General features: G+C 34.5%; 4 protein-coding genes across 4 annotated transcripts; all 4 read right to left on the bottom strand.

Moving 5' to 3' along the window:
• Nucleotides 1-463: 463 nt before the first annotated feature.
• On the bottom strand, nucleotides 464-8,193 carry LOC111713322 (protein bicaudal D). The gene is made up of 9 exons (XM_023488161.1): nucleotides 8,140-8,193; nucleotides 7,691-7,835; nucleotides 6,155-6,238; nucleotides 4,948-5,259; nucleotides 4,100-4,261; nucleotides 2,686-3,526; nucleotides 2,025-2,590; nucleotides 1,818-1,949; nucleotides 464-1,177 (listed from the first exon to the last, which is right to left on the bottom strand). The coding sequence occupies exons 2-9, from the start codon at nucleotides 7,832-7,834 to the stop codon at nucleotides 1,082-1,084; spliced, it is 2,337 nt and encodes a 778-aa protein (XP_023343929.1). The 5' UTR covers nucleotide 7,835; nucleotides 8,140-8,193; the 3' UTR covers nucleotides 464-1,081.
• LOC111713325 (magnesium-dependent phosphatase 1) lies at nucleotides 8,189-14,391 on the bottom strand. Its single transcript, XM_023488164.1, has 7 exons — nucleotides 14,218-14,391; nucleotides 13,763-13,858; nucleotides 13,358-13,437; nucleotides 12,438-12,490; nucleotides 12,069-12,195; nucleotides 8,957-9,061; nucleotides 8,189-8,609 (listed from the first exon to the last, which is right to left on the bottom strand). The coding sequence occupies exons 1-7, from the start codon at nucleotides 14,378-14,380 to the stop codon at nucleotides 8,544-8,546; spliced, it is 690 nt and encodes a 229-aa protein (XP_023343932.1). The 5' UTR covers nucleotides 14,381-14,391; the 3' UTR covers nucleotides 8,189-8,543.
• LOC111713323 (origin recognition complex subunit 2-like) lies at nucleotides 14,271-21,183 on the bottom strand. Its single transcript, XM_023488162.1, has 13 exons — nucleotides 20,944-21,183; nucleotides 20,619-20,823; nucleotides 20,383-20,486; nucleotides 19,037-19,104; nucleotides 18,799-18,847; nucleotides 18,610-18,736; nucleotides 18,290-18,421; nucleotides 18,047-18,158; nucleotides 17,608-17,743; nucleotides 16,768-16,873; nucleotides 16,054-16,121; nucleotides 15,390-15,669; nucleotides 14,271-14,619 (listed from the first exon to the last, which is right to left on the bottom strand). The coding sequence occupies exons 1-13, from the start codon at nucleotides 21,168-21,170 to the stop codon at nucleotides 14,491-14,493; spliced, it is 1,743 nt and encodes a 580-aa protein (XP_023343930.1). The 5' UTR covers nucleotides 21,171-21,183; the 3' UTR covers nucleotides 14,271-14,490.
• Nucleotides 21,130-26,337, bottom strand: LOC111713324 (tyrosine--tRNA ligase, mitochondrial-like). The gene is made up of 7 exons (XM_023488163.1): nucleotides 26,163-26,337; nucleotides 25,498-25,651; nucleotides 23,494-23,782; nucleotides 23,057-23,139; nucleotides 22,798-22,889; nucleotides 21,997-22,432; nucleotides 21,130-21,503 (listed from the first exon to the last, which is right to left on the bottom strand). The coding sequence occupies exons 1-7, from the start codon at nucleotides 26,286-26,288 to the stop codon at nucleotides 21,307-21,309; spliced, it is 1,377 nt and encodes a 458-aa protein (XP_023343931.1). The 5' UTR covers nucleotides 26,289-26,337; the 3' UTR covers nucleotides 21,130-21,306.
• Nucleotides 26,338-27,646: the final 1,309 nt, after the last annotated feature.

The raw sequence follows: 27,646 nt of genomic DNA, 5'->3' as shown, positions 1-27,646 counted from the left end.
AGTCGTTTTGACGTTTAATGACAAACGGACAGACAAGCAAACATAAAAACTAATCAAGATTAAAAACAGGTTGATTTGAAGTAAAGAGAATAAGTGGTTTGTCAAGGGTAAAGAACGGTTGTTGTAAAGATTTGGTTTAAAACTTTTCCCCATACAGTTCTGTCATAAAACCATTCTTTGCCAAATTTATAAGTTCCCCTTCTTCAAAGTTGCCAAATTTCCNCGACCCAAGGGAGATCCCAGCCTCATGTTTGTTTCCAACCAGGTTTTGCGGAGTTGAGGATACATCACGTGATGTAATTTCAACCAATAAAATCGGAGCAAAAAATATTTGCACAGAGATTCACTTTTCCTGCAATTTCTGCAGACAAAGAAAAATGTTGGATAGGGTAGACGTAGACGCTTTTATCAGACTGAGGGGAAAATACAGTGTGGGTTATAATTCACAAATGGAGTTACAGGGTGAAAAAAATATTTAAAATTTATTTTCACAAATATTGTACATAAGCATTTTAAGATATTTCATAATATCATTTCATTACATAATTAGTTGTTTCTATATACACAATACATTTAGTAAATACTAAGTTAAGAATATTAGATGAACAAAGATTAACAGTTATAAATAAGACAATAATATGTACAGAACTATATCATGGTAGATGTGGGTTAGAAAACTATGTACACAACTTCATAACACCTCTCCGTGGATTCGGTGAATACGTCAAATAAAAAAATTATAAAATTGGGTTAGTTAGGAAGGTTTCTAAGGTAATAAACAAAATAAATAAGAAATAAAATCATAAAAGGAATAAAACAATAGTTATAAGTCAAATGCAAATTTTTAACTATCTAACAAGAGATTACATTTCTCTTCCAGTCGTCTTTTCGAAAGAAACTGGTTGAATTAACAAATAAAATCGTCCCCTAGATTACGGACGATTAAATAAATTACTTGAGACAAGTTGATTGGAAGTTTAGTTTTGGTATCCAGTGTCTATCTTAACCTTTCACACGAAGAAACACTAAATTATGCCAGAGTTCTGAGACAAGATGGCCGCCTTTACCAATATGGCGGCGGTTATCGTTGACCCTGAAAGTTGTAACCAGATCTTCCTCGACCTCCGCTTCCGCCATATCCGCTACTTTTTCTATTTCCACGCCTTGGTCCTCCGCCCTGAAAATGGTTAATAATTTCAACAACTACTTGCAACTTCCCTTCCTTCCACAATACATATTTCTGATTGGGGGTGGGGCTCAGATTAATCGGTAGATATTCCTATGCTTAAGAGGGAAGACTACCGTTAAATACCGAAAAACTTCAGATCACTCACACATAAGCAAGCATGATAAAGGGATTTCATATCCTTACTCTATCGCAACATATTTTGAAAACGCATGAGAAAAGAATAAATGTGTCAGTTTTAGTGCTGTATATTCCCTAAAAATCAATAGAGTTAATAGTGGACCTTATTTTTTAAAGAGTTTATCATTATTAGAGTGAAAAAACGGGCAATTGTTAAAAAAAGATTCTAAAAAAACCCAATAAAACCCAAAAAAACCCACTTATAGGTGGGTGTTTTAAAATGGGTTTTATTGGATTTTTTTTTTTTTTTTTTTGGGGGGGGGGCTGGATTTTTTCATGCCAACCCTGCTTCCCAACCGTATATCTTTAATTAATGGTTCTGCCCTTTCATCCATTTAGTTTGTTGTTCCAGTTCCTTCTTACAAGTTTTGTTCCTTACTCTCTGCAACTCCCTGTACTTTCTAGCTATGTTCTAATAAAATCACGCTAGTACATAAATCATTCTAATTACCGTGGTAGGTCTGTACTCTGATTGCATCTCAATGTCCTCCAGTCTCTGTGTGAGAACCAACTTCTGATGAATTGCCATCCTCAGCAACTGATTCAATGTCTTTTTCTCATCCTCTGCACCACTGAGCTGGCGCTAAACAAAACAAAATAATTATTTTAGCAAAAAAAATTGGTTATCTTGTACGTTTTATTGAACAAACTATCAAACCTGCATTTCGTCGACTTGAGTACTGTATTCCTCGCATCGCGCGGCAAACATGGCGCGCAGAGTAGAAAAGGTTGCAGCATCTTCCTTGAGAAGTCGGAGCTCATTTCGCAGTTTAAGCATCGTATCACTGACAATACATTTCTCGGTGTCATATTTAGACTTCAATGTGTTGAGTGCAAGCTCTGCAGTTTGCTTGTTCGCTTTAAGGACGGTTCTCAGGGTTGCAATCTGCTCCCGCTTTGTGGACAACAAACTCTTGAGCTTCACAACCTGCTCCTGAGTCTCCTGGAGGTCAATCTCGGCCGTCGAGTTTTCACTGTCAGACGGGACACTTCCTGTCGACATTTTCTTCTTGGACAGCTCTAAAGAGGACTCAATAGATGCCTTCAAGTATTTAAGCTGATCCTTAACTGTAGCAAGGTTGGTTTTAACGATAGCGGTATCTCCGAACTGCGAACTGTCCGCAGTATGTGGGACGGTCTTCAGTTTGGAGCGAAGGATTTCCATCTTTGAAGGACTATAGGTTGGAGAACTTTTCTCGTTCGACGAACTTTTTCTCTCAGGACCTAAAAATGTGTTTTATTTTTAAAATGAAATATAAAGTTATTTTTATCAGTAAACTTAATCTTAGGAACTTATTTACATATTTCTGATGTTTTACCTTTGGAATGTTCTAGCATAACTCTGGATGGAGTGATATTGTTTGCAGTGCAAATGTGATGATAAATCTTAGCAAGCTCCTCGGTAACATTAGAGAGCTCGTTCTGAACCTGACCAAGAGCCGTCTGGGACTCGATTGCCAAACTGTCCATAATCTTGATGTCGTGGTTTAGATCAATCAAGTTCTTCTCCTGCACCTGCATCTGGTGACGCTGCTCAGCTAAATCGTTCTTCAACCTCAGCACGGAATCGTAAGTCGTCTTGTCTTCTAACTTGAAATTCTTTAGATTGCTCTTTATAGATTCTAACTCCGAGACACAAACAGATTGCCAGGTTCTATGTTTTTCAAGCACTCCGGTCACATCTTTAACCTCCGACATTACTACAGCGGACAGACGAGCGTTTTCATCTGCAGTAAGCTTGTCAAGTCCCGCGAGGTAAACCATCAGCTCGGCCACCATGGACTTTTGTTGGGCCGCCTCTTTGATCGCCTTCTCCAGGGTTGTCTGCATCTCCTTAGCGTTAACGGAGAGGTTCTGTTTCTCCGACTCACTGGATTCTAACTGTTTCTCTAATTTCTTCAGCTGACCGAGATGAATCTCTGAGAAGAGATCTTCGGCTGGAGCAGAATCTTCAGGAACTCCATCTCCATCTTCCCCGTCCTCTCCTTTCTTCTTGAAGACAGGAGCCTCCTCGTCTCCCTCGCTCCCCATGGAGCTTGGAGCCCCGGACTCCGTCATCCCCTGAATAGAGAGGGCGAGGTTTCCCAGCTGAAACATGGACTCGGAGTTGTTCTTAGTGTCCAACTCCTTCTTCAGTGCATACCTCTGCTCACGCTCAGCCTGATAATAACAAAATATATAGAAAACTCATTTTTAAAAGTCAAATTCTGTCTTCATTTGTTCTTCCTAATTCTTAATGTATAAGGAATATATTTGATGAAACAAAAAACTTAATTAATTCTTTGTTTAAGACATCTGATATTATCAAATTTCTTCGTTCAAAAATTGAATTAAAAACTCGAGTTCAACAAAACTGAATATTTCTTGTATAAGGGATATTATTCAGCAGTTCATTTCATACAAGGCTTCTAGGGCGCTTTAACAATTCTAGCTTTGAACTCGACAAGTCGCAATTTTTAATCGCAATTTTATGAAAAATGATTGATGAAAATGTTTCAGACAAAATTTGTCAACTTCCGACCAGCCGTAAACCTTCCCTGGAATCATGTGACTTGCCTTAAAAATTTTGGACTCGATTGGTTCAGCCGTTTTGACGTTTATTGGATACAAACAGCTTAACAAACACAAACCACCCAAGCAAAGTAAATATATAGAAGATTTAGGCTCATGGAGATCATAGGATTTCGCTCTAAAGTGAAGAATTGGATTGAAAGAGGAATAAAATCTTGTTACCTGAAGGGATTCAAGAGCTTCCTCAAGCTGCTTCTCCGCAATCTTCTTGAGGTTTGTGAGCTCCTCGACTTGAGAGTTTGCTAGCTCCAGCTCCTCAGTTAAATGTCTAATCTCATGTTTAGCTCCCTCGAATTCAACTGTAGTACTCCGTAAACCAGAAACCTTGAAATAGAAAAGGTTACAAATCAAAATATCGTTTTATCGGAATATATTTCTTATTTTCTAACGGTCGCAGAGAGGGAGAGTTGATTGTATGTTTACGTAAACCAAGGATTTCGGATTTCAATCTCATAAAGTTTATGAATAAGGATGTTTTATATAAAAAATAAGTATCGTACCCCTGGTTTTGTATCATAAAGTTTATGAATAAGGATGTTTTATATAAAAAAATNGGTGTGTTAACCGTACAAAAATTCATTTCAATGAATTTTATCTTTAGTTTATAGTTTTAACCTTCATATTTGTCTTAAAGTACACTCTTAAACTTAAGACTCAAATAATTTGTCCAGACAGCAAATAAGTTAAAAATATACCGAACTAATCCAAGAAATTTAATAAAATATCAAATAATTAAATATTTGTTTGATGCATGTTGGAGGTAAAATATATTTATAATTAAATATTGAAAAAAAATTTAGATAGCTTTACAAGAATTTATATATTTGAAGATTAGTATTCAGAAAATAGTTTCAATTGTTGGTAGCATAAATAATATATTGACGTCTATACAAAAAAAGATACATTTATTTAATATTTTAATTTCTCTTTTTAAGACACTCCGAGTTTTCTCATATTTCGATTAGTATTTTGCTATTTTGGTCAACATGTAAATGAAGTCTAGATTAAACCTGTTTCTGAAGCAGAACATTCTCCTCCTCTAGCTCCGAGTAGTCGGTGAGAAGCCTGGTCTCTCTGAACCTGTACTCTTTCACCTCTCCCTTCAAGCTCTTCAGCTCAACCTCCAGTACACTGTTCTGCTGCTTGAGGTTTCCAACCTCGGTCATAGCACTCGTCTTCTCCGTCTTCAGTCTTTCCAGTTCAACCTTAGAAGCCTTCAAGTCCAGCTCCATCTCTATTATCTGTGTGTTGAGAGATGTCTCCCTGGCGGCGGATTCAGAAAGTAATATTTCTTCATGTTCGATTCCAGTTCTCGTCGAAACCTGTATATATATATATATACTACTAAAAATACCTTACCTTACATTTACTTTTCCCTTATATCAGCTAACAAGATTTATCAACATTTTCTGTTGCAAAACGTACTTATGAGAAAACACTAGGGACAACTAATGTGTGACAACAACATACGAAAATACATCACAACTTAAAACAAAATACTTATTATAGGTGGTACTACATCAACACTGAGTTGCAAAAGTAAAAGCAACTTTTCAAATTAAATTAAATCAAATCTGACTTTTAGAAACGTCCTACTGTCATAACCCGGCCGCAAAGTATGACTAATAAGGTATCATAGTATCATAGCAATTGAACGATGAATGTTTTTTTATTGTCAAAAATGCACTCTTATTTACTAATAAGGGCAATTGTAACGAGAACGCATTTTTGTGAACAAACTATTAGAAATCAGGGAGGCACTATCACGGACTAGTGATGGGCAATAATTTTATTCGTTAAAAATTGTTTTGGGACTTATTAAAGGCACCACGAAAATCTGTGTTGGTTCCAATATCTTTCTGTATTCAGGAAAAGTTTGATTTTATAATTAAACCATGTCAAATTTTTATTTTCAGAGAAAATATAAAAAACACGATAGTTTTTTGTTTGTTTTTGCAAATATCTTGAATTGAGTAGAACTTGACTCGGGAAACGTTAAAAGCCCAAAAAGCTTAAAAAAACAATCAAGCAATCAATCATCATTATGTAGAAGTTTAAAAAAAGAATGAAGTTAATGGTGATCACCACCAAAGACACACAAATGTGTGACAAACATAAATGCCAACTTTAAAACCACCATCAGGGGAATCTAAGTGTCATTAATAAAAACATCTCAACAATCTAAATATTGATCTAAAGAGAAGAGTATTGTTTCACCTGCTGACTGGATTGAAACTTTGTCAGGGCTTCTTGTGTGACATGAAGATCTAGTCTAGTATTCTCATACAGATTCTCCAGATCCTAAAAATAAAAATTAGATAAAAGATCTAGTCTAGTATTCTCATATAGATTCTCCAGATCCTAAGAATATAAATTATAATAGAAGATCTAGCCTAGCATTTTCATACAGATTCTCCACCCTCCACTCTGCACCCTCCCACCCCCTACAGGAAATGGATTTAGCGTACACATGTTGTACACTGTACAACTGTACTCTGACAAATAATTCAGACTACAAGAAACCATGGTACGAAACTGAACACGGTTCTAGGATATGGTCCCAAAAGAGTAGTTTGGAAGTTCAAGGATAAGGTCCCAGAAGAGTAGTTTAGAAGTCTACAGGACGTGAACTAGTACATGGAGAAGACTTAGTTCTAAGAACATCGAGATATTGCGGTAAAAGTGTGTTTATTTCTTAAAGTTCCTATTTAAAATTTTAACTATTTCAAGTAATTATCTCTAAATTGTAATATTTTAGATAAAACCAGATCTGACAAGAATAAGTAAAATATTCTTTGACATCTGCGTGTTATTTCTGTCCAAATCTCAATTCAAACAAAAGGTTTTCAAAATTGCCCTGTTCTTAAGACAGCTAGATTTTACTTAGTGTTGTTCTCATACAGATTCTCTAGATCCTAACAATATAAATTAGATTTTGAGACGTTATTAACCATTAAAAAAGTCGAAGGTTTTACTGTTTTATTTAAGTTCTACTTTAACAAGGGACTTAAATACTAAAATTAATTTTGTTTAAAAAATTGTACAAGTAAGTAAAAAATTATACATTTTTGTTTCATACACAGTACACACCATGGATATAAATAGAATGGATATATCATAGTCAAGGTTTGATGACATTTTTTCGCTGGGGTGTTATGCACTACGTTAAACATTGGACCCTGGACTTATTTTCTTTTAAAATTTATTTTTAGATTTGAAAATTTCTAACAAAATTTATAAAAGAGCAGTGAATTTTTTTCTCTGACATGGTGTTGTTTTTATTTGATCTGCATTTTTCAGTTTCTAGGAATGCTGACTGAACTGATTGAAGGTTCAGGTTCAAATTCATCGTTCAATATACTTAAAGGTTGTAGAAAAAATTTCACAGCACTAAGGATAGTAATTGTCAGAATTCCGCCTTAATAATGTCAAATGGGAAAAGAAAGGTTAGGAAAGGAGTGGATATTTTCGACAAAAGAATTTTGGTTCTTGTATGTTAATCTCGGACACAGTGCTTCAAATTAGGGCCTCGTCTACATCAATATTTTCCTTGCAGCCGGCAAAATATAAACTAGTGTCGTAGTGCATAGTGCACACCCATCAGGATTCTAATCTAAGATCGATAGATATAAGCATATCTATTAGCGGGCCGGGGTACACACGCTCTTAAACGAAGTTTAAAAATAGTTTATTTAAAGTTTCCTTTAGAAAATGATTAAAATGAAAAACTAACTTTTCTAAAAAAAAACTTACCTGACACCTTGCCTCTAGCCCATCCTTCTCCTCCAGCAGGACTAGACCGTATTGTGCAGCCTGCTCCTTCTCCGAGATGGTTTGGTCAAGCTCCTGACTTAGCCTCACCACCTCCTGCTGGAGCCGAGCCAGCTCCTCACCCATCCTAAAATAAAAATAGATCATCCAAGGACGAAAAAGGCTTTAATTTTATTTCCGGCATTATGTCAAGTTAACTTCCATTCTCCAGAAAAAAAGAACTGCTTTAAGAAGTAATGTACTTAATGTCTGACACACTGATCTCCTTCTATCATTGAAAAATATTTCCAATCAAGTTTTTATTGCTGAACCTATTAACTGTAGAGGAAAAATGCTTTGAAAAAAAACCATAATCTAAATATGGTTATTGATGAATCTAATTTTTAGAACAAAAATCCTTTATGATACTTATTCCTTAAAAACAAACTTACTTGGAACTGTTTTTGTAGTCCAAGACTCTATCTAAACCCAACCATTGTCTCTGAAAAAAAAATAATACAATTTGTATCAGAAATAATATATTAAGCTGAAATATTTAGTAAAAAACAGGAGAAAATATTGCAATCCCGTCACATTTTTAATAACTATAAAGTAACAATGTAAAAGTTAATTAAGATACATAATTGGGTAAAAAAATATCACAATATTGTATTAAAAAATACTAGGAAAATATTACTTTTTAGTCCTGAGTTGACAACTTTTGAATTAATGGAACTAGGAACTAATTTGAATCGGTTCAACTGAATAGTTGCTCATTCTAGCAGATTTAGGTTAGTTCCGTCAATTCCGAAGTTTCCAGCTCTGAATAGGTCATTTATCTATCTATCTATCCATCCTAGTAATATCCCCGGGATTTAGGGCCAATGATCTCTCCAGAAGCAGGAAATTTATCCAATCCTTCCTGAAATAAAACTGGTTTCATCATTTATACATAAGTTCCATTTTCAAATTTTAATAACAAAGGTTCAGAGTACGTGGCAGGTTTTGGAGAAATAAGACACAGATTCTTAATTGAATGTTACAAATTATTCAATCTTTGAGCCTAATTTTAAACTTTAAATTTAGGTGTCAGGAGCGTTCTTTTAGAAGAAGTATTAAATGTTGTAAAAATCATTTGCAGAAAAATAAAAACTAAGTCCAGGTTAAAAATACTTTAAGTTCAGAACAACCTTTGTAGCATGAAATAGGTTTTTTGTGTTTATCATAATAAAGGCGCAGAACCCAGATATCTGATTATTATCTGATTACCTGGAAGAGTTGTCTGGTAACTCCATCTGGTGTGTAGACTACAGTTACTCCTATTCTAGATACTGTCTGGCAGTTGTTTGTCTGGTTGTCGAAGAAAATCATTTCCTAAATAAAAATTTATTCTTTCTGATGTACTCAGCTTTATCCGTGGTATTTTTTAACTAGTGAACAGAAAAACTTCCTTAGGAGGGACAAGCATCTTACCATATGTAACCCCTAAGTAAATTTTAACGTCTTTCAGACAAGTTACGATCTCCTTAAAAGTAAAATACACATTACGACTACCTGCTTTATGAGAAACTACATATAGCTTTAGTACCCGACGTTGCCCAGGTTTTAAAAATGGGTTCCATCAATCAATCAGCAAATTTGGTCCAGCCGTAAGACAGTTATAGCGAAATAAAATATTCATGTATAAATATGAGAGAAGAGCTTCTATTTATATAATTCTTGTCTGTTCGTTTCAACATGATGTAATCATTGCAATACTTTAGTCTATCCATATTTTATGCCCTAACGTGGCCTGATTATTGAAAGATAGCTTTATCTTCAAGAATTAGAAACTTAAAAACAAATAATAAGCGAAGGACGAGGTTTACGAGGTGGCTCGGACGAAAAAATGAGAATGTGGCTCGGACGAGAAATTGTTGTGGCTGGCCTTCCTCCCCTCGAGTCAGAATTAAAAATTGAAATAGCAGACGGGCGCGAACGTCCCAAAAGTCTAGTTATTATATAACTAAGAAATAATTGAAATGATCTGAACTACTGCTTACAGGATGTAACAAATTTCCATTCCCGATGCATGTAAGATTAACAACTTAGTGGAGAGTGAAGACAAGTTTAAAAAACCGGCTTGCAATACCCAATGTGAATACCTGCAATCTTTTGTCTGCCCAACTATATATGAATAAATAAATAAAACAGTCACCCATCAATCCGAAGAGAGGTTAGGGAAGAGTCCACGTCACCGCACTTCCTCCAGAGGAAGTAGCGGATTGTCGTTGTGGTTGGCCACACTGGACTAAAGTGTGGACCACTAAGCATGGGTCAAGTTTAATGGCGTACTACAACAAACCCACTGCACACTCACCAGATTCCGAAGATTCCGAAGCTGACAGCAACGCCTCCAGAATACCTACCATTTTCCGCCCCCTATTCAGTAAGACCGTATACCTTTAAGCCTAGCCTTCTTATATAGTTGCTTGGCAGGGGTTTAATTTTAAATGATTTTTCAATAAATTATTTACAATTCTTTAAGGATCGAGAGATACCATTAACGATTCAAAACGGCACCCTTTTCAAAACCTTGATCTAACGATAAAGATTGACTTCAGTCGATCCCATAAGGAAAAATCTGTGAAGAAAAAGGCTAACGAGCAATTATCCCGCAAGAATATTGAAAAAATATTCGTCATAGGTTTAAAATTTGCAAATTGTGTGGTATTGAGATGTAAAGGAATTAATTTACTTATCATTCATCTCATCTTCTTCAAAATATAATATTTTATAGGTACAATCCTCGGACATAATATTTCTTAATTTCTAAGATATATTTTAAAGTAGAGTTGAGTGCTTCTTCATGGTTCAAAATTGGATACTTAGAACAGGAATAGAGAACAGGGAAATATTGCGAGAAAGTGAACATGAAAGATATAAATAAGAGAGCGAAAAATATTGGAATTTGATTTAAAGGGACTGTAAGTGTAATTTCAAGTGAGCCTCCTCCATGTAAAGATGGCAATGCCCGATTTACTACGTTGCCCTAGAAAGCTTTGTCTTATCAAGTATAAATTAGATATCTACGTTTTAGTTTCCTTAATTTGTTTTTTTTTTTGTTTTTTTTTCTTCGGAAGTGACTTGCGCATCTCTAAGTTTGTAAGAAGCAATGGAGAAAATCACAGAAATAAACACTTTTCGAGTCTGACGATATCATTCACATTTTTGAACAGATTAAGGTTCCAAGTTGTATTTCGGGCATTGCCATCTTTGTATGGTGGGTCACTTAAAATTACGCTTACAGTCCCTTTAAAGTGAGTAAACGGCAATGTATCGTAGTTGAACTGAGAATATAGTATTGAAGAGAATTTTTTAAAATTCATTGAAACATATAGAACATTTTAATGATGTATAATTACTGAGTTTGAGCGCAAAGTCGACGTTCAAAGTCATCCATTTGGGTGGATACGTCTTGAGAATCGATTTTTAAAAATAGGAACAGGTTCAGAAAATAAAAATTGACTCTTATTATCGAAAATAAGAAATCTTATTCAGTTATTTGTTTCTTGAATGTCTCATTGTTCACAAAACGTTTTCTGTAGATTTCTCGGAATCTTTATTCAAAAGACGACATTTGAAGAAATCTACGTACAATTTCGTGAAGAATAAGAAATTCATTTTACTGATAAAAAGAAATAATTGATTCTAATCAATTATTGACAAATTTCTATTGAGAAATATGCTCCTAAACATCTTACTGTCATTTTTTAAAACATTTTTTGTTGTCATTATTTAATAATTTTAAAAAATCGATTCTCAAAACGTAACCACCCAAATGGATCATTTTGAACCTCCAAAGGGAACACATTGTTGGAATAAAAATGACATACCTCCAAAGGGAACACATTGTGAGGATAAAGATGACCTACCTCCGAATGAAATACATTGTTAGAAAAAAAATAACCTACCTCCAAAGGGAATACATTGTTAGAATAAAAATAACCTACCTGCAAAGGGACTACATTGTTAGAATAAAAATGACATACCTCCAAAGGAAACACATTGTGAGGATAAAGATGACCTACCTCCAAAGGGAACACATTGTTAGAATTAAAATGACATACCTCCAAAGAGACTACATTGTTAGAATAAAAATGACATACCTCCAAAGGGAACACATTGCGAGGATAAAGATAACCTACCTCCAAAGGGAATACATTGTTAGAATAAAAATGACATACCTCCAAAGGGACTAAATTGTTAGAATAAAAATGACCTACCTCCAAAGGGAATACATTGTTAAAAAAAAATAACCTACCTGCGAAGGGAATACATTGTTAGAATAAAAATAACCTACCCCCAAAGGGAACACGTTGTGAGCATAAAGATGACCTACCTCCAAAGGAACTCCTGTTTTCCTGGCGATCTCACGAAGATGATGATCCTTCGATCTCTTATAAATCTCAATATTGTTCTTGTCAAACACATCCGACAACTTCAACCCTGCTCCGATATCAAACTTACTAGAGGATATTATCTTAGATACAGAACAGCTTATCATATCTAATCAATTCTAAAACCAGGGAGAAATAAATGAATTTAATATTTTCAAATATTGAAATACCAAAACAAATCAATGTTGTATTAAATTTTTTTTTTTAAAGATACAAAGTATACAAAATTGAGCTTAAAAAGTAAGAGGGGGGGGGGAATAATTCATGTGAAATCATAAAATCTTTAAGAATTTTTTTAAAGATAAGCTTCCCTAATGCATTCCCTGGCCCAGTCAGGTTCATCACATGAGCTAGCGACGCAAATCTACGCAATAAAAACTTTTTAGATTTCTGGTCTGTAGGCTACACAACGTAATTTAAATAGAAATCATAAGAAAGTAAAAACAAAAGTTACAAGGTCAAAAATACATTAAAACTTAAAATGCTTTTGCTTATGCTTTTAATCTTTTTTTACTTTCTATTACGAAAAAAAAAATTGTTAGATAGAGGGGATGATTTTCAAGAGAGTATATACCCCTTTAACACATACAGTTATATAACCTATCATAAATAATTATACTTTCAATTTGACACCAAATAAACTAAAATTAATAAAAATTGAAATATTTAACCTAGACACATCAAATTAGGTTCATGTCCATTGTACGGTTTCTAGTATCATAAAAGAAGATTTTTTAAAACTAATTTGTGATTAATTCCTAAATATCTTCTCATGTACAAAAACTCGGCTTATTAAGAAATATTTAATTCTCCAAATTTGGTCCTTGATAATTAAGATTTATCCAAAAAATTAAGATATTTTATATTTTGTTCTGGGTAGTCGATCTCTGCATTATTTTGTATCAGATAATGGATTAATCCGCCAAATGATTCTTTAAAACTTGGAATAAATGCAATTTAAAATAAATGAATTTAACTCAAATATCTTCATATTCAAATTCTAGGAAATTCAGAAACCAACCATTACAGTAGTCCACTTTTTCTATCTTTGATCTTTCGGATGGAAAAGTATCAAAAGATAAAAAATTGAAGTCCCCCACTCAAAAAAAACCCTGAAAAAGATTTCCTATGCAGTGTAAAATCTCAGGACGTGCAGTTGGGGTGAGGGGAGGAAGTGCTAGGGAGTGTTTTTTATTAGGTTGGACGAGAAGGACAATAATAATTCTCTTACCTTTGATTGCTGCCACTTAGGATCCGTAGCAAACTCGTGCATTAAATTCTTCACATCCCCCAACAGTTTTACTTTGGTACCTTCATCAAATTATGTAGTGTCAAATTTGGAGAGGGAAAAATCATTCGAAATTTTTAAAATTACAAGAGTACATAATTTTAAGAATTGATGAAAAATTGGACATAGATTATTTCTAATACATTTTACTCAAAAATTAACTTATTTTTCCATATCATCATTTATTTTCCCTAGATCAGCAAATAATACCCTTAGTATAGCGTATCTAACTTCTGGGAAAAAAATTATTTTCCAAAGGGGAGAGTATACGATTTTTCAAGAAAATATACACCCCTGTAGAATTATTTATATTCCCAAGATGAATGTTAGATATTGAAAGAACCCTACCAGCCTTGTCGATCAGTGTTCCGTCTTTGTTCTGTTTAAAGGGGGCTCCACCCCCTCCCCATAATTCATACATTTCAGGGTCCCATACACATCCATCTATTCTCACGAGTCATTTATTTACTCATTCAAATAATGAACATGATCATGGTACTAATACTGATACTAATTTGATCCTGATACTGATACTGATACTGATACTAATATAATCCTGATCCTGATCCTGATACTGATACTGATACTGATACTGATACTGAAACTGATACTATTCTGATCCTGATCCTGATACTGATACTGATCCTGATCCTGATCCTGATCCTGATACTGATACTGACACTGAGATACTGAGATACTCCTGATAGTAATACAAATACCGATGCTGATACTGAAAAAAATATACTGATACTGATACTGATACAAAATAAAAACTATGCTATTGCTAGTATCAAAGAACTCTCCTAAGTCGAAGACAAGACACCGGGGCAGCATTTTTATTAATCGTGATATTTTGTCTGAAATATTACAATTTATCACTTGGTTAAGAGTTATAATGAAGTATAAAGAATAAGAATAAGAATATGACGGAAATGAAGCGTAAAAGGTTCTGATCACAGCCTGCATTAGTTAGAAATGCGCGAAAATACACCAAAAAACTATTTATGGAAAAAATAGTAAAAAATACTTTGTTTAATGTACTACGGTTGATTCTCCGACTTTCATTAGAAATGTTTTTACATTCTATCCTCTATATTCTCAATATATGAGGCTAGTGCAGTTTTATCTATTGGTATCTTGAGATATTCTGCTCCATCCCCTCCTCTCCTACTTCCAACCAGTTTATGGTCACGGAACTCAGTCAACTAAACATAGGACAGGTTAAGGCCATAGGACAGGTCTAGGTCAAAGGGTCATAGGACAGGTCAAAGTCAAATTACAGATCAAGGTAAAAGGACAGATCAAGGTCAAAGGACAGGTCAAGGTCAAAGGATAGATCAAGGTCAAAGGATAGGTCAAGGTCAAAGGATAGGTCAAGGTCAAAGGATAGGTCAAGGTCAAAGGATAGGTCAAGGTCAAAGGATAGGTCAAGGTCAAAGGAAGGTCAAGGTCAAAAGACAGTTCAAGGTCAAAGGACAGGTCAAGGTCAAAGGATAGGTCAAGGTCAAAGGACAGGTCAAGGTCAAATGACAGGTTAAGGTCAAAGGAAATGTCAAGGTCAAAGGACAGGTTAAGGTCAAAGGAAAGGTCAAGGTCAAAGGACAGGTCAAGGTCAAAGGACAGGTCAAGGTCAAAGTCAAAGGACAAAGGACGGATCAGGACCGTTGGAAAGGTCAAGGTCAAAGAACAGGTCAAGGTCTTAGAAAAGGTTAAGACCAAGTTCACGTCTACTTCACTAATAAATCAATACTAATACTGAGATTAAGATTAATGCAAAGATCAAGTTTAAAGAAAATATCAAGATTAAAGCCGATATCAAGTTAATCGTCAAGATCAAGTTTATGACAAAATCGTTACTAAATACTAATGCCAAGATTAGGTTTAATGACAAAAGCAAGATCAAGATAAAAAAGTCACAGAGATTTTCAATGTTTATTCGTTTGGTACCTCACCGTCTTTTAGTTCTAGATCATACCTGTGCCTTTAGCTCCAGGTCGCTGGAAACCAAGAACTCATTCCTGCACCTGGAGTAGAGTTCCATAAACGCTATCCCAGGGTAATGAGCTTCCTGGTGTTCAATTTGATATTTGGCCAGCACAAGGAAAATACGCTTTGCGTTGGGCGTGAGCGCAGCGAGCACGTGAGTAATACTGGCAAGCTGAAGGCCTCCACTCGCTTTAACCATCATGCTTTCACCAGCAGCCTCGTCGGTGTATGGAAGGAATGTGGTTGCGTCGAACCAGATAAAGTTGAACCTGGACAGAAGGCTAGATCAATTCTTAATTATCATTGTTACTTATCAACCCAACAGAGTCAAAATCTTTAATATCCAACATCAGATAACGTTTTTAAATTATTAAATAGTTACAATTAGAGTAACAAAGATCTGAAAAAGAAATTTAATTCAAGCTAATTTTATTTTCAAATGTTACGTGTTTAGTAAAGTTTACACGAGCTAAGCAGGGAGCAGATAATAGTTAAAATTCTCCTCCTGGACCGTGTGGTGATCCTTAAACTTTCAATTTTTCTACCATGAAACCGAATAGTTCAAATTTATATCCAACCTTGCTAGCTTGAGTTGATCATTAAACTTTCAAGTTTTCTACCATGAAACCGAATAGTTCAAATTTATATCCTACCTTGCTAGCTTGAGTTGATCCCAGATTAGAGGAGCATTGATATGATCTATTGAGCAGACTAAATGAATCTAAATAAAATAAATGAACAATTTTTTTAAAATTCAAAATTCTTGTATTTGACGTGAGTTTCCCGGACAATTTGGTTTCCAGAGCTCACCATTCAGGATTCAGGAAAACTGAAAGCACGTTTCCAAGATTCAGGATTCAGGATAAATGAGAGAAAGTTTCCGGGATTCAGGATACAGGATAAATAAAAGAAAGTTCCAAGTTTCAGAATGAATAAAAGAACGCATTTAAGTTTCAGAATAAAGGATGCATTAAAGGAAGTTTCCAAGGTTCAAATAAAGATGAATGAATGAAAGGTTCAGGAGCAATTGAAAGGAAAGTTTCAAGATTTAGAGGATGAATTTATAAAAGTTTCCATGGTGAATTAATGAAAAGGCTTTATGATGAATAAAAAAGGTTAAGAATGAAGGATGAAAGATGGTAAGTTTTCAGGTTCAGGATGAAGGATGAACGAAAAATAGTTTCCATGACGAAGGATGAACGACAGAAAGTATTCAGGATAAAGGATGAACGGAAACAGCATCCGATATGAAGAATAAACGAAAGAAAGCATCCGGGATGAAGGATGAACGAAAGAAAGTATTCAGGATGAAGGATGAACAAGAGAAAGTACCAAAGGTTAAGAATAAATGAAAGAATAAAAGTAACCTTAGGATGAGAAGCAAGGTCCGCCAGGACGGATTGTGTCTTTTCATTCCGGAGCATTGATCCATCAATATTATGGATTAGGAGATATAGGTCGTTCTCAACACCACTAACCCAAACCAATATTTAAAGGTCACTAGGAGATGAAGAAAACATGATGAGGAAAAACGAGAAAAAAACCTATCATTATCAAAAAGTTGGATTTAATCCATAAAGAGGAGCAAAATATGATTTAAATCAGGATAAGAGCAGAAAAAATATGAATGAGCTTAGATATTGAGATATTAAGGAAAAAGGAGATACAAAATGGACATCATAATGAAAGTAAAAACCTTTTTTTTAAGAGAACGAAAATCATTTAAATAAAATCTCTAACAAGTTAACGATGAGATATAACAAAAAATATAAAACCAACTTTTTAATTTATGAATATTAATTAAAGTTAATTATGGCGCCAAGAACAATAGTTACATTCATTCAATTTCTATCTTACTCGGCTTAAAGAGCAAAATAATTAATTAAGAGAAAAATATTAAACAAAATGAAGATACAACTTTCAGCTGTTGTAACGAATTCTTCTGTTGTCACAATAACAATTCACGTATCGTATACGACATACGTAAATACAATTCTTAATCGCAATCTTTTAGAGTTTAGTCTTTTTAAAGGACAGAAGAGGATTAGCTCATTCTCTCCTTAAATGAAGCTAAAGCGATCTATTATTGGTTTTTGATATATTGGAATATATATATTAATCAGCGAACCCAGTTCATGCCGATCATCTCAAAGTTTCCATAAAACTAAAAAAATGCTCAAGATTTTTCATTAATGATTGGTTTGTCCCTGAGAATAGCATCTACATGCTCCGGATTGGAGGAGAAGGTTGAATCTATCTCCAGGATATCCTCGGATATACTTGTTAGGATGGATTTCAGGGTTAATGATGGGAAAAATCCGTTCACAACTACACAGTCGTCATCTACAGATATTAAATATTTCGCATTGTGTGCCATTCAGGTAAAAATAAATTTTACGATTTTTTCACAAAAAATGTTATTTCCCCAAGGTCCAGCTGCTCCCTCTACGTAAAGTTTGTATCGATACTTTGTTGGAATAAAAAAATCATTGTTTTCCTATTTTATTGTCGATTCTCCCATCATAAAAAGGGACGAACTATAACATAACAAATAATAGGTACATAAAAAGAATAATTCTTTTTGTAATATAGTTTTGCATTTAGGGGATAATCAAGTCCGAAAATGAGACTAAACTGAATAGATACCTGTTAGCAACTCCTGTTGGAAATCATGAATAAGATATTTCTTAGATCCAAGTCCGTAGGTTACAATACTATACCCACGATGTAGTAAACTCAACCACTTTGGATAATTCACCTTTAAAATAAAATAGATCACTTCCTTAGAGGGAGAATTTTGTTTGCTTTAAAAAATATTTGTGGGTTTTAAAAAATATTGCGCAATTAGTTTTACTGAAACTATTGTTAGAAATATATGTACTTTCTCACCTTATGATCATATACAAGTTCCTGTATCTCTGACTTGTATCGTAGTTTGGAGGTTTCGAGTATTTTTGAAACTTGCTCCTGACTCAACCTTGGAGTATTCAGCTTATTCAAGGTTCGATCAGAGGTTAAAACCTAGATAATATTTCATAGATTAAAAACTAGGTTCATTTGGCCAGAAGGAATTCTCCACGATTTACTGGTTTACGTTTTAATTTCTAGTTTATTTAATGATTATATATATTTATTTATCATTTATTATATATTTTGTTATTTTCTTCTCATTTGTTAACTTGGCAACATTCTATCTTTATTATACTAACCTTGGCCGACTGTGCTTCGAAATAACTCTCCGCCATATTTGCCGCGTTCAATTCTCTAGCTTCCTTTCCAGTCCTGCCCCGTCTAGCCGGGGTCCGGGGGGTAGCGGGGGGACCACGCAGGATTGGTCTAAAGAAGGACCATTTGTCAGATGATTCAAATACACAATTGTAATTATTTCAAACTCAAACCTTTCATTTTCTTCGTTGCTCATACAATCCTCTTCACTCGATTCAGAACCTAGATACATATAAATGGAGGGGATGAATATTTTTCAAAATAACAACCCGAAGTTGTTTCAAAAGATCTGAGAGAAAAGATAAAAAAAATTGGGAATCAGTCGGCATTAATTTCTCTAAAGCATTAAAATCTCTTGTGAAAACATAATTGAAAAATAAAAAATTCTTGATTTTACAGGATTTATTGTACCTGAGTCTGAAAACCGGTTTGTTTCTACCTCTTCAGAGATCTGAATGAGTGTTTTCTTAACTCTCTTTCTGTAATAGAAAATAGGAGAGTTAATAATTATCAACAATCTAAAACCGAGATTTAAAAACTTCGGCTCGAGCCGTAATTACTTAAACCCGACTTTAAGACCCAATCTTCAACCCAACTCTGTTAGCTTGTGTCACGTGATTGACAGCTGCAAGATCTTCGGCTCGACTTAAGGAGTTAGGCCCAATAAAGATAAAAAACGATCTTGGTTGGTTTTAGTGGAGAATAAGGCACAATGTTGAATCTTCTTTTCATGAAAACCCGGAATGCGCCAATTCCTACCATGGAAATTCGCCAAATGTTTTTGCTGTCTCCTCCCGCCCTGCTTCCCGTGCTCCTTCCCATGCTAAGTCTTGAAGACCAACCTTATCAAGGCCTTCATCCTCATCAAGATCTAGTTCTTCACAGAAATTGGAGACCCTACGAGTCCCTCTTAAGGCAACATGTATCAACATTCAGGGTTACAAACGAGGACGTTTCTATTCGAAAGCACTAATAGTGAGGACTCACAGCAATAACGCACATTGAGGACGCAAACTGAGGACGCAAATTAAAGAGGTTCTTGTGGACGCACAACAGTGTGACATACGTACATAAACACATTGCAGCTTTGGATAAAAGAATTCCTTACTACTAGTTATCTTTGGATAACACAAAAATTCTTGTTTTTGTTAAACTTTAGGAAACTCATATTTTCTTGCATTTCCCCCCCTCAAAATCTACAATGCATATAATTTATAATACTGCAACTTCAACCCATATCGCAATATTTTAAATGCTAGAAATTCTTAATATTTAAAATTTGACTATTTTGTCAAGTTATTTCAAGGGAAAAAATAAAAAAATATTTAGTTTTGAATTATTGAGAGCACATTAAAGAGAATTAATTGAAACTAAACTAGGGGATAAAAGAAGTTCTTGAGTAAAAGTACCTAGTCCTACCTGGAGGATACAGTAGTACTGGAGTACACATAGTAAAGTACCTAGTCCCACCTGGAGGATAGAGGAGTAAACACAGTAGAGTACCTAGTCCTACCTGGAGGATACAGTTGTACTGAAGTACAGAGTAGAGTACCTAGTCCTACCTGGAGGATACAGTTGTACTGAAGTACAGAGTAGAGTATCTAGTCCTACCTGGAGGATACAGTTGTACTGAAGTACAGAGTAGAGTATCTAGATCTAATCCTACCTGGAGGATACAGTTTTACTGAAGTACAGAGTAGAGTACCTAGTCCTACCTGGAGGAAACAGAAGTACTGAAGTAGAGTATCTAGTCCTACCTTGAGGATAGAGGAGTATCTGGTTCAATAAGTCTCTGTTTTCCTATAGGAGTTTTCAGTATACCACGAACAGGAGTATTCCTTCCACTCCGGGGAGTTAGCACCTAAATATAGAATTCAATATTGATGGTGGGTGGATGAATAGATAGATAGGTAGAGAGAGGATGATTGATTAACGGAATGGATGGATTGGTATAATGAAAACACAAGCTGGAGTATTGACCATAAACTCTTACCTTACTCGGAGTAGTTGTCCTGCTTCCAGTTCTTGGTGTTCTAGGAGTGCTAGGATTAAAGTTGGGTGTGTTCCTTGCAGATCTAGGAGTTCGGTTCAATTCCTCCTGAGCCTTTAGAACCATAGATCCAGATTTTTTAGGAGTTTTAAACCCGAAAACGTCCTTCCCTGCAGATTCAGTCTCCTCTGCTAACTGAGATGCTTTGCTGAAAAGTAATCACAAAATTTAATTTGTAATGAAATAAACCGTTGAGAAAGTATGTCACAATTCAGACAAAAATGTCTTGATGCTGTCACATTTTCCAACATTTGATACGTTTCCAAACCTGAACATGAATTCTTCCTCCTCCTCCGCAATTCCTTCCAGACTGCCTCCAACGCACACAGAATTCCTCCGAGAGCCATCTCCATTACTATTCCGAGTTCGGAGAACCCTGGAAATCTCGTCTCCGGTTGTGTTCATTTCCGGGGCGTCGGAGTCGTGTTTAAATACCACACGAACCCGAACCATGTTTCTGAAAAAATGAAATTTAAAGTTCGTTAAAATTTTCATCTCGCCGGACCCTCTAAACCGTAAACAATCACGACGAATCAACTCAAAACAATGAGTTTACAAACAACACATGTTTCAGTTTGGTTTCGAAAATCACATCTTTTTAAACCCAGAAAATCAGTTTCCATGAACAAGATTACGTCCATTCAACAATATAATAATTTTTCTTCCCGACCCTGACCATACTGAGGTTGTTGTCGAGGATGTGTATCCCGTGAACCAAGATCTCATCAGGGTTCATCGACCTGCTCTGGTTCAAATAGAATCCTCCGGCACTGATTATTCTTAAAGCATCTCGTTCGGTTTTAAAGCAACCAATACTCAGGGCAAAATCTTTTTAAAAAATGCTAAAAATAAAGAAGGGTCAAATAATGAGAAATCAGAGACGATTCTCCGTAATTCATACTGTCGGTTTCCTTATATTTACGATTCCATGCAACTGTAAACTTGTTTCTTTCTTTGCCAAATCATTATATAAGCCATTAGATTAATATAGCTAAGACCGAATACTTAATTTGACCTTAGGATCGTCACAGTTTTCGGTCGTCTTTACAGTCTCATCCTTTGTGGGTAACCCTGTACTTGCTACAAAGATACACTAGCCTTGCTAGAATGTTGTGCCTCAAAATGTTATGATTAATGACCAAACACGAACAGTAGAAAAAGTACAAATTGAATTTTTGTTAATATCATATTTAATCTTTAAATATATCTGATATTAATTTTATATTTTGGGTGTAAATTTGTTAGAATTTTTTCAAATATCTCAATACAAAATATGTGATTTTAAAAAATTAAATGGAAAAAAATTAAATTCAGCATTTTCCTAAAATAGAAAGACCAGGTGTGTAAAGTTTCTGAATATAATCAGCTTGCTTAAATAAATCCCGAGTATCAGATAGGGATAGCTTAGCTAGTTCGCTGATATCATTATTGTAGATCACATTTGTCGCTCTGACGGCTGAAGTTAACCCTGCTTCTCCGTGTAAGAGCAAGGTTAGGTTCTCCGCTAGTTTCTCCTGTCCGTACCTTGACTCCGGGTTCTTCTCGTGTTTTCTCAACGTGTTCTCGATCTCCCCTAGCGGAAGAAAAGTAAAATACTTTAATAACTTCTCCAACTCAGAATCAGGCCTTCGAAGCATGAACTGGTAAACCTCAAAGGAGCTTGTTTTCCCAGAGTTTAACCAGACTGGAGTACCAGAACTTTTACCAAATTTATTACCAGACTCAGAAACCATCAGAGGAACCGTTATACCCAAAACCTGAAAAAGTATTTTACTATTATTCAAATCCTAAGATGCTCTACAAGAAGCCCCTGTCCATTTAATGTTCTACTACTCAGCTCTTGCTCAGTTGATAAATCCTCCATTCTACCAGTTTATCTAGTATTCTACTAATCAGTTGATAAATCCTCCATTCTACCAGTTTATCTNAATCCTCCATACTACCAGTTTATCTAGTTCTGTACTAATCAGCTTCTGTTCAGCTGATAAATCCTCCATACTACCAGTTTATCTAGTATTCTATTTTTCTCACCTCCTGTGCAGCTGATAAATCCACCAACGTACCAGTTTATCCAGTTTTCTGCTAATCAGCTCCTGAGAAGCTGATAAACCCTACATCATACCTGTTTATCTAGTGCTCTACTAATCAGCTCCTGTCCGGCTGATATATTACCCAGCTGATCACTGCCCCCTATCTGAATCAAACTATCGGAATCTAAACTAACATAAATAATTTGGACCAAGGAACCTGCCGTAAAGAAGAAATATATATATCTTTGTTTAATGCAAGGAAAATTGTACATTTTGATTCACGCATTATTTAAATTTGAGTGGAGAGGGGGAGGAGCACCGGAAGGGCGGGGCTTGGTTCAAATTATTTTCCTTTATATAGTTTCATCCAATCGTAAGCTTGAAATGTTTGATATGTAAATTCTGTCAATGAAATTCCATCATCAGAGTTTAATCTGCATCAGAGACTAGAATTAAATCACGAAATAAATTACAGCAACTTGAATATTAATTATTGAATAATGAATATAAAAACTACATCGTCAAGACCTTCAAGAAAAAAAGAAGAATTTTTGGTCCCCGTAAGTTATAGGAGTAGTTAAAAAGGTATACAAGAGCAGAGAAGTTTAGTTATAATTTTTCATTTTTACCCTCAGACTACTTTATTGATTTCTTTATTTTTTATTTTAGCTCATGTAGAAAATTTAATAAAAACACTAAATATATCATATGCTTCAAATTAAACTAGAAAAAGAGGATTTGTTAAAAAATTTGCTTTGATTTTAATTAAAAAAATTTTATTCTAGTTCCTGGATTTTACAGAATGTTTTCCTAACATTGTTCCAACACGGAAATGTCTGCCAATGGTTCCCAGGAACTCGATTATATTCATGTTCTGATACCAGTCCTCGTTATTCACTATCTCCAGCTCCTTTAGCTCACCAGCCTCCGGCCTCCACAAATATTCTTTATGATTGTTAAATATATTGACGAGGTCGTATTTGATACCCAGGATGTTAGAGGATAGGATTGAGAGATCTAGTGACGGGCGTTCTTTACTCTTTCCGCTCGGATCTCCTATTTGCCCGGTTGCACCACCTAAAGTAGGACAATATCATTAACAGGTTAAAACTATATAATCTTGAGACTCTGTCAATTAAAGAAGAACATAGTTTGTGAAGGGGTTGTATTTACTATCTATCTATCTATACCGTACAATGTGCGTACTGCGTATATTTAATAACTTAGTCATCTTCTGGAAAACTTGGTCGACCCAGTCCGACAAAAATAGGGTTGCCAAGTGGATGTGGCCACAGCCACTTTTCTCGAATGTGACTTTAAAAAAAAAACCCAAATGACTGTGAAAAAAATCTGGTGGCTTTATGGCTGTAAACCAAACCTTCAGAAAATATCCATAATGTATCTAGTATTACTCAATGTAATTTAGGAAATGTATGAGATTTAATTTTTTCTATTTATATTTTCCAAAGAAGATCAAGTTAATATGTCCAGTGTCATAAATAAAAAATTATCGGTGTACACATGTTTTGCATTAGCGTACATCACATTAAAATAAATGTTTTAGACACCCATTTGAATTACACCCAAATTAGGCTTTAAAGAGCAGGTAATTTAATGGTGTCAATCTATAGAGTTATTTTGCCATTAAGAGATAGCTAGCCTACTTCTTAAAATATTCAAAAATGTATATTCAACTTTTTATCTTCTATGGATATCACATTGATTCAGACTGCTTTTAAACATTCTCATCAATTTTAATACAGGGTCGACTTTGAAGTGTCGCAACTCCTTGGGCTTGGATTTTATCGCTCTAACTGAAAAAGGCTGTTCTTTAGCACTTTACAGTTTACATGTACATTTTACTATAAAGCACTTGTTGTTAGGTTTAGTTTTTATGAAGTAATTAGCAAAATTCTCATAGATTTGTGCCTGAGAGCGTGAGACCTTTAAATCACAAATAATGTGGTCTACTATCAATGACTTTGATTATGAAGGATGCATGAATTATGTTTTTGAAAAATAAGATAAATACTAATAGGATCTAATTCTATAAACCACTTTTTACATTTAACCATTTTTTGAGTTCTAAGCTACTTTATAATGAATATTATAAACTCAATTTTTGTTGTTTGATATATTGGTTATGAACTTTTGATACTAATAGTTATTATACAATTTTTAAGTTTTACACAAAGCTGAAGTAAACATCTGAATTTTTTCTGCTATATTTATTAGAACGGGAGAAAATACAGAGTATTTTTTTTTTTTTGGGGGGGGGGAGGAGGGGGGAAACACTTTTGGATATTCTTAAATTAAGAATTTACAACAAAATAAAAACATAACGAGGACAGGGGGTGAAAGACAAGTTAGTCCGAAACCGTGATCTTTTCCAAGTTTCTAAAAATTTAATTCATTTAAATCAACAATGTTAAAACCAAATAGTTTTTAGTATAATAGATGGCAACGTAGAATTTGTACACTCGCAGTACAGCTGTATTCTGACGTCACAAGTGTCAACTCAGTTTGTGTGTCCGACAAAATTAATAATAATAGTGATAATTTTATAAGAAAGTGCTTATTTTACAGTAAAACAAGTTCAATTTTATGTGTTCTTTATGTTCTGTTTTTACACTTTATTTTTTATCTTGGAAAACATGTCAACTTATGTGAGAAAATTTCGTTTTCCTTGTTATATTTGACAGATGTGACGTCGTGTATAATTGATCCATTTCTCTGTTGCCACCTATTGTACTTGATAATCTGTTTGGTTAAAACTAACTAAGAAACTGAACCTATTAATGCTATTGGTGTATGTCCACTACGCTGAGCATGAATTAGTCCCATGATAACCATCAGGTTTCCAATATGAAGACTATCAGCTGTAGGATCGAATCCTGCATATACACCCCAGGATCTCTTCTCAAGTAATCGAACAAACTCAGAAACCTGAAATAATTACATAGTTTCAAATATCTCTATTTTAGCTCCTGTCCGGCCTAGTATATGTACATGCAATGCAATCTTTGAACCCGTCATCCTTTATATTTTGTGTGTATGACTCCGGATACCAGTATTTTCAACATGAAATAACAGTTTATTGAACATAAAATAACAGTATTTTCAACATAAAATAGCAGTATTTTCAACATAAAATAACAGTATTTTCAACATAAAATAACAGCATTTTCAACATAAAATAAAAGTATTTTCAACATAAAATTAAAATATTTTCAACATAAAATAGATAAATTTTTCATCCTACATCGGATCGTGCAGAGCCGAGCGCACTTTGGCCCTAACTATTGTCCGATTCGTTAGACATTCTCTGGCTATGCCTTAGCTGCGACTTCCTCGCCTAGCTAGCCTGGGAAATCGCAGCTAAATCACAGCTGGAAAATGTTTAACGAATCGGGTATATGTCTAAATTATAATAATAATAAAAAATAATAAATCAAACCTTTTGATTGGGAAATGTATCTTGTATAAGATCCCTGTCCGCGAGAACCTTCAGAATATTTCGAGAAAAATTCCTTTTGTTCTGAACTCTCTCCAACCTCTGGAGGGACTTCACCGTTCGGAACATTATTCAGTATCAAATTCTCAATGAATAGTTAATATATCATTTTATTCTAAAAATTCAAAATTCACAAATTAAAAAATAAATAATAATAAATTTGCTGAAAAATAAATGGTCATGTACAAAATTGATATAGGAGGGGGGGGGGTCCAAAAATCGTATACTAGGAAAGACCCCAAGAATAAAAATGAAATTTCTCTCCTACACACACACTCTTCAGAATTTGAAAATTGAGGTTAAATAATTAGTTTTCACTCTAGATTCATGCAAATGTAAAATTTAAATTAACAAATCCGAAAGTTGTGTGTTAAGGTAGTACCGACGGCTGAGAATGTGACGCGGAGTTTTGAACATCCTTGCGCCCATATTTAACCTCAAACCTTACAATTTAGAAACCTTAAAAATCATTGAAACTCTTGAAACCACAAATTATTCTTTCTAAATAATTAGAATATTTTCTCGAGAGGAAGTTAAAATTAAATATTTACATTAAATAATGAAATAGAGGCGTATTCAGGGGGAGGGGCTTTAGATAAAACTAACAATTTGGGGCTCTAAGACAAGACTAGAATTCTTAAAAAATAATATAAGGGTTATTAATGTTTTCCCCCCGTTCTCTATAGATACTGGTCGTGTAGTTCACGTACTATGGGGGACGATAACATTACCGATATGTTGGCCGCTTGATATGGGACAGTTAAATGTCGTCATGAAAATACTTCCTCTTGCGCGGCATCAGCGATCATAGTCATACCAATCCGACCGATAAAAAATATTCCATCTTCCCAAATAACCTTTTAGTTCATTATTTCGATATTTGGAGAAGCTTGTCTCAGTAGTCTCAGAAGATTAACCAATTAAAAGGACTAAACAACAATATTTTGTATTTTTAAATGGAAATTATTGGTTTAATCCACTTCAAGCAGTGAGCGCAAGCAAATTTCAGAAATTACGAATTTTTAAAGAAAAGATTGGTATAATATTTCTAAGTAGATTTTATTAAAACTGTAATCCCGTAATATTTTGTCACCAAAATGTGTCTGTTAGTGTTCTCTCTGCAGGCCATTGCAATTTTGTAAATTGAATTTGTTCACTTACGATACTGCTTATTACATTATTACATTAAGTATTTGGTATATTCCTAGAGAACGATATTTGNTAGGATAAAAATGTTGGGCCCGATCGGTTCAGCCGTTTTGGCGTTTATTGGTTACAAACAAACAGACAAGAAAGGATATATATATATATATATATATGGTGGTCAATTTAAAAATATTTAGTTAAATTTTATTTCCTTTCCGAATGGATATAATTTAAGATAAAAAAGACGTTGTTAATGTTATCATTCTTTTTTATTATTATTT

Source organism: Eurytemora carolleeae, unplaced genomic scaffold, assembly GCF_000591075.1.
Source record: "Eurytemora carolleeae unplaced genomic scaffold, Eaff_2.0 scaffold1407, whole genome shotgun sequence".
Taxonomy (NCBI): Eukaryota; Metazoa; Arthropoda; class Copepoda; order Calanoida; family Temoridae; genus Eurytemora; species Eurytemora carolleeae.
Note: the sequence above shows the minus strand (reverse complement) of the source record. Positions and strands in the feature narration are given on the sequence as shown.

Coding starts and splice junctions, on each gene's coding strand:
- LOC111713322 (XM_023488161.1), bottom strand. CDS start 7,834: ATGGGTGAGGAGCTGGCTCGGCTCCAGCAGGAGGTGGTGAGGCTAAGT. Junction 3,527..4,099: donor AAGCTCTTGAATCCCTTCAG/GTAACAAGATTT, acceptor TGTTATTATCAG/GCTGAGCGTGAGCAGAGGTA. Junction 1,950..2,024: donor CTCAAGTCGACGAAATGCAG/GTTTGATAGTTT, acceptor TGTTTTGTTTAG/CGCCAGCTCAGTGGTGCAGA.
- LOC111713325 (XM_023488164.1), bottom strand. CDS start 14,380: ATGCAGGCTGTGATCAGAACCTTTTACGCTTCATTTCCGTCATATTCT. Junction 12,491..13,357: donor CTAAGTGGCAGCAATCAAAG/GTAAGAGAATTA, acceptor TTTATTGCGTAG/ATTTGCGTCGCTAGCTCATG. Junction 9,062..12,068: donor AAACAGGAGTTCCTTTGGAG/GTAGGTCATCTT, acceptor ATTTTTATTTAG/GAAATGATTTTCTTCGACAA.
- LOC111713323 (XM_023488162.1), bottom strand. CDS start 21,170: ATGAAAATTTTAACGAACTTTAAATTTCATTTTTTCAGAAACATGGTT. Junction 20,824..20,943: donor GAGGAAGAATTCATGTTCAG/GTTTGGAAACGT, acceptor ATTACTTTTCAG/CAAAGCATCTCAGTTAGCAG. Junction 15,670..16,053: donor GATCAACTCAAGCTAGCAAG/GTAGGATATAAA, acceptor CCTTCTGTCCAG/GTTCAACTTTATCTGGTTCG.
- LOC111713324 (XM_023488163.1), bottom strand. CDS start 26,288: ATGTTCCGAACGGTGAAGTCCCTCCAGAGGTTGGAGAGAGTTCAGAAC. Junction 23,783..25,497: donor TACACCAATAGCATTAATAG/GTTCAGTTTCTT, acceptor GTCCTACTTTAG/GTGGTGCAACCGGGCAAATA. Junction 22,433..22,797: donor GTAGAGCACTAGATAAACAG/GTATGATGTAGG, acceptor ATACTTTTTCAG/GTTTTGGGTATAACGGTTCC.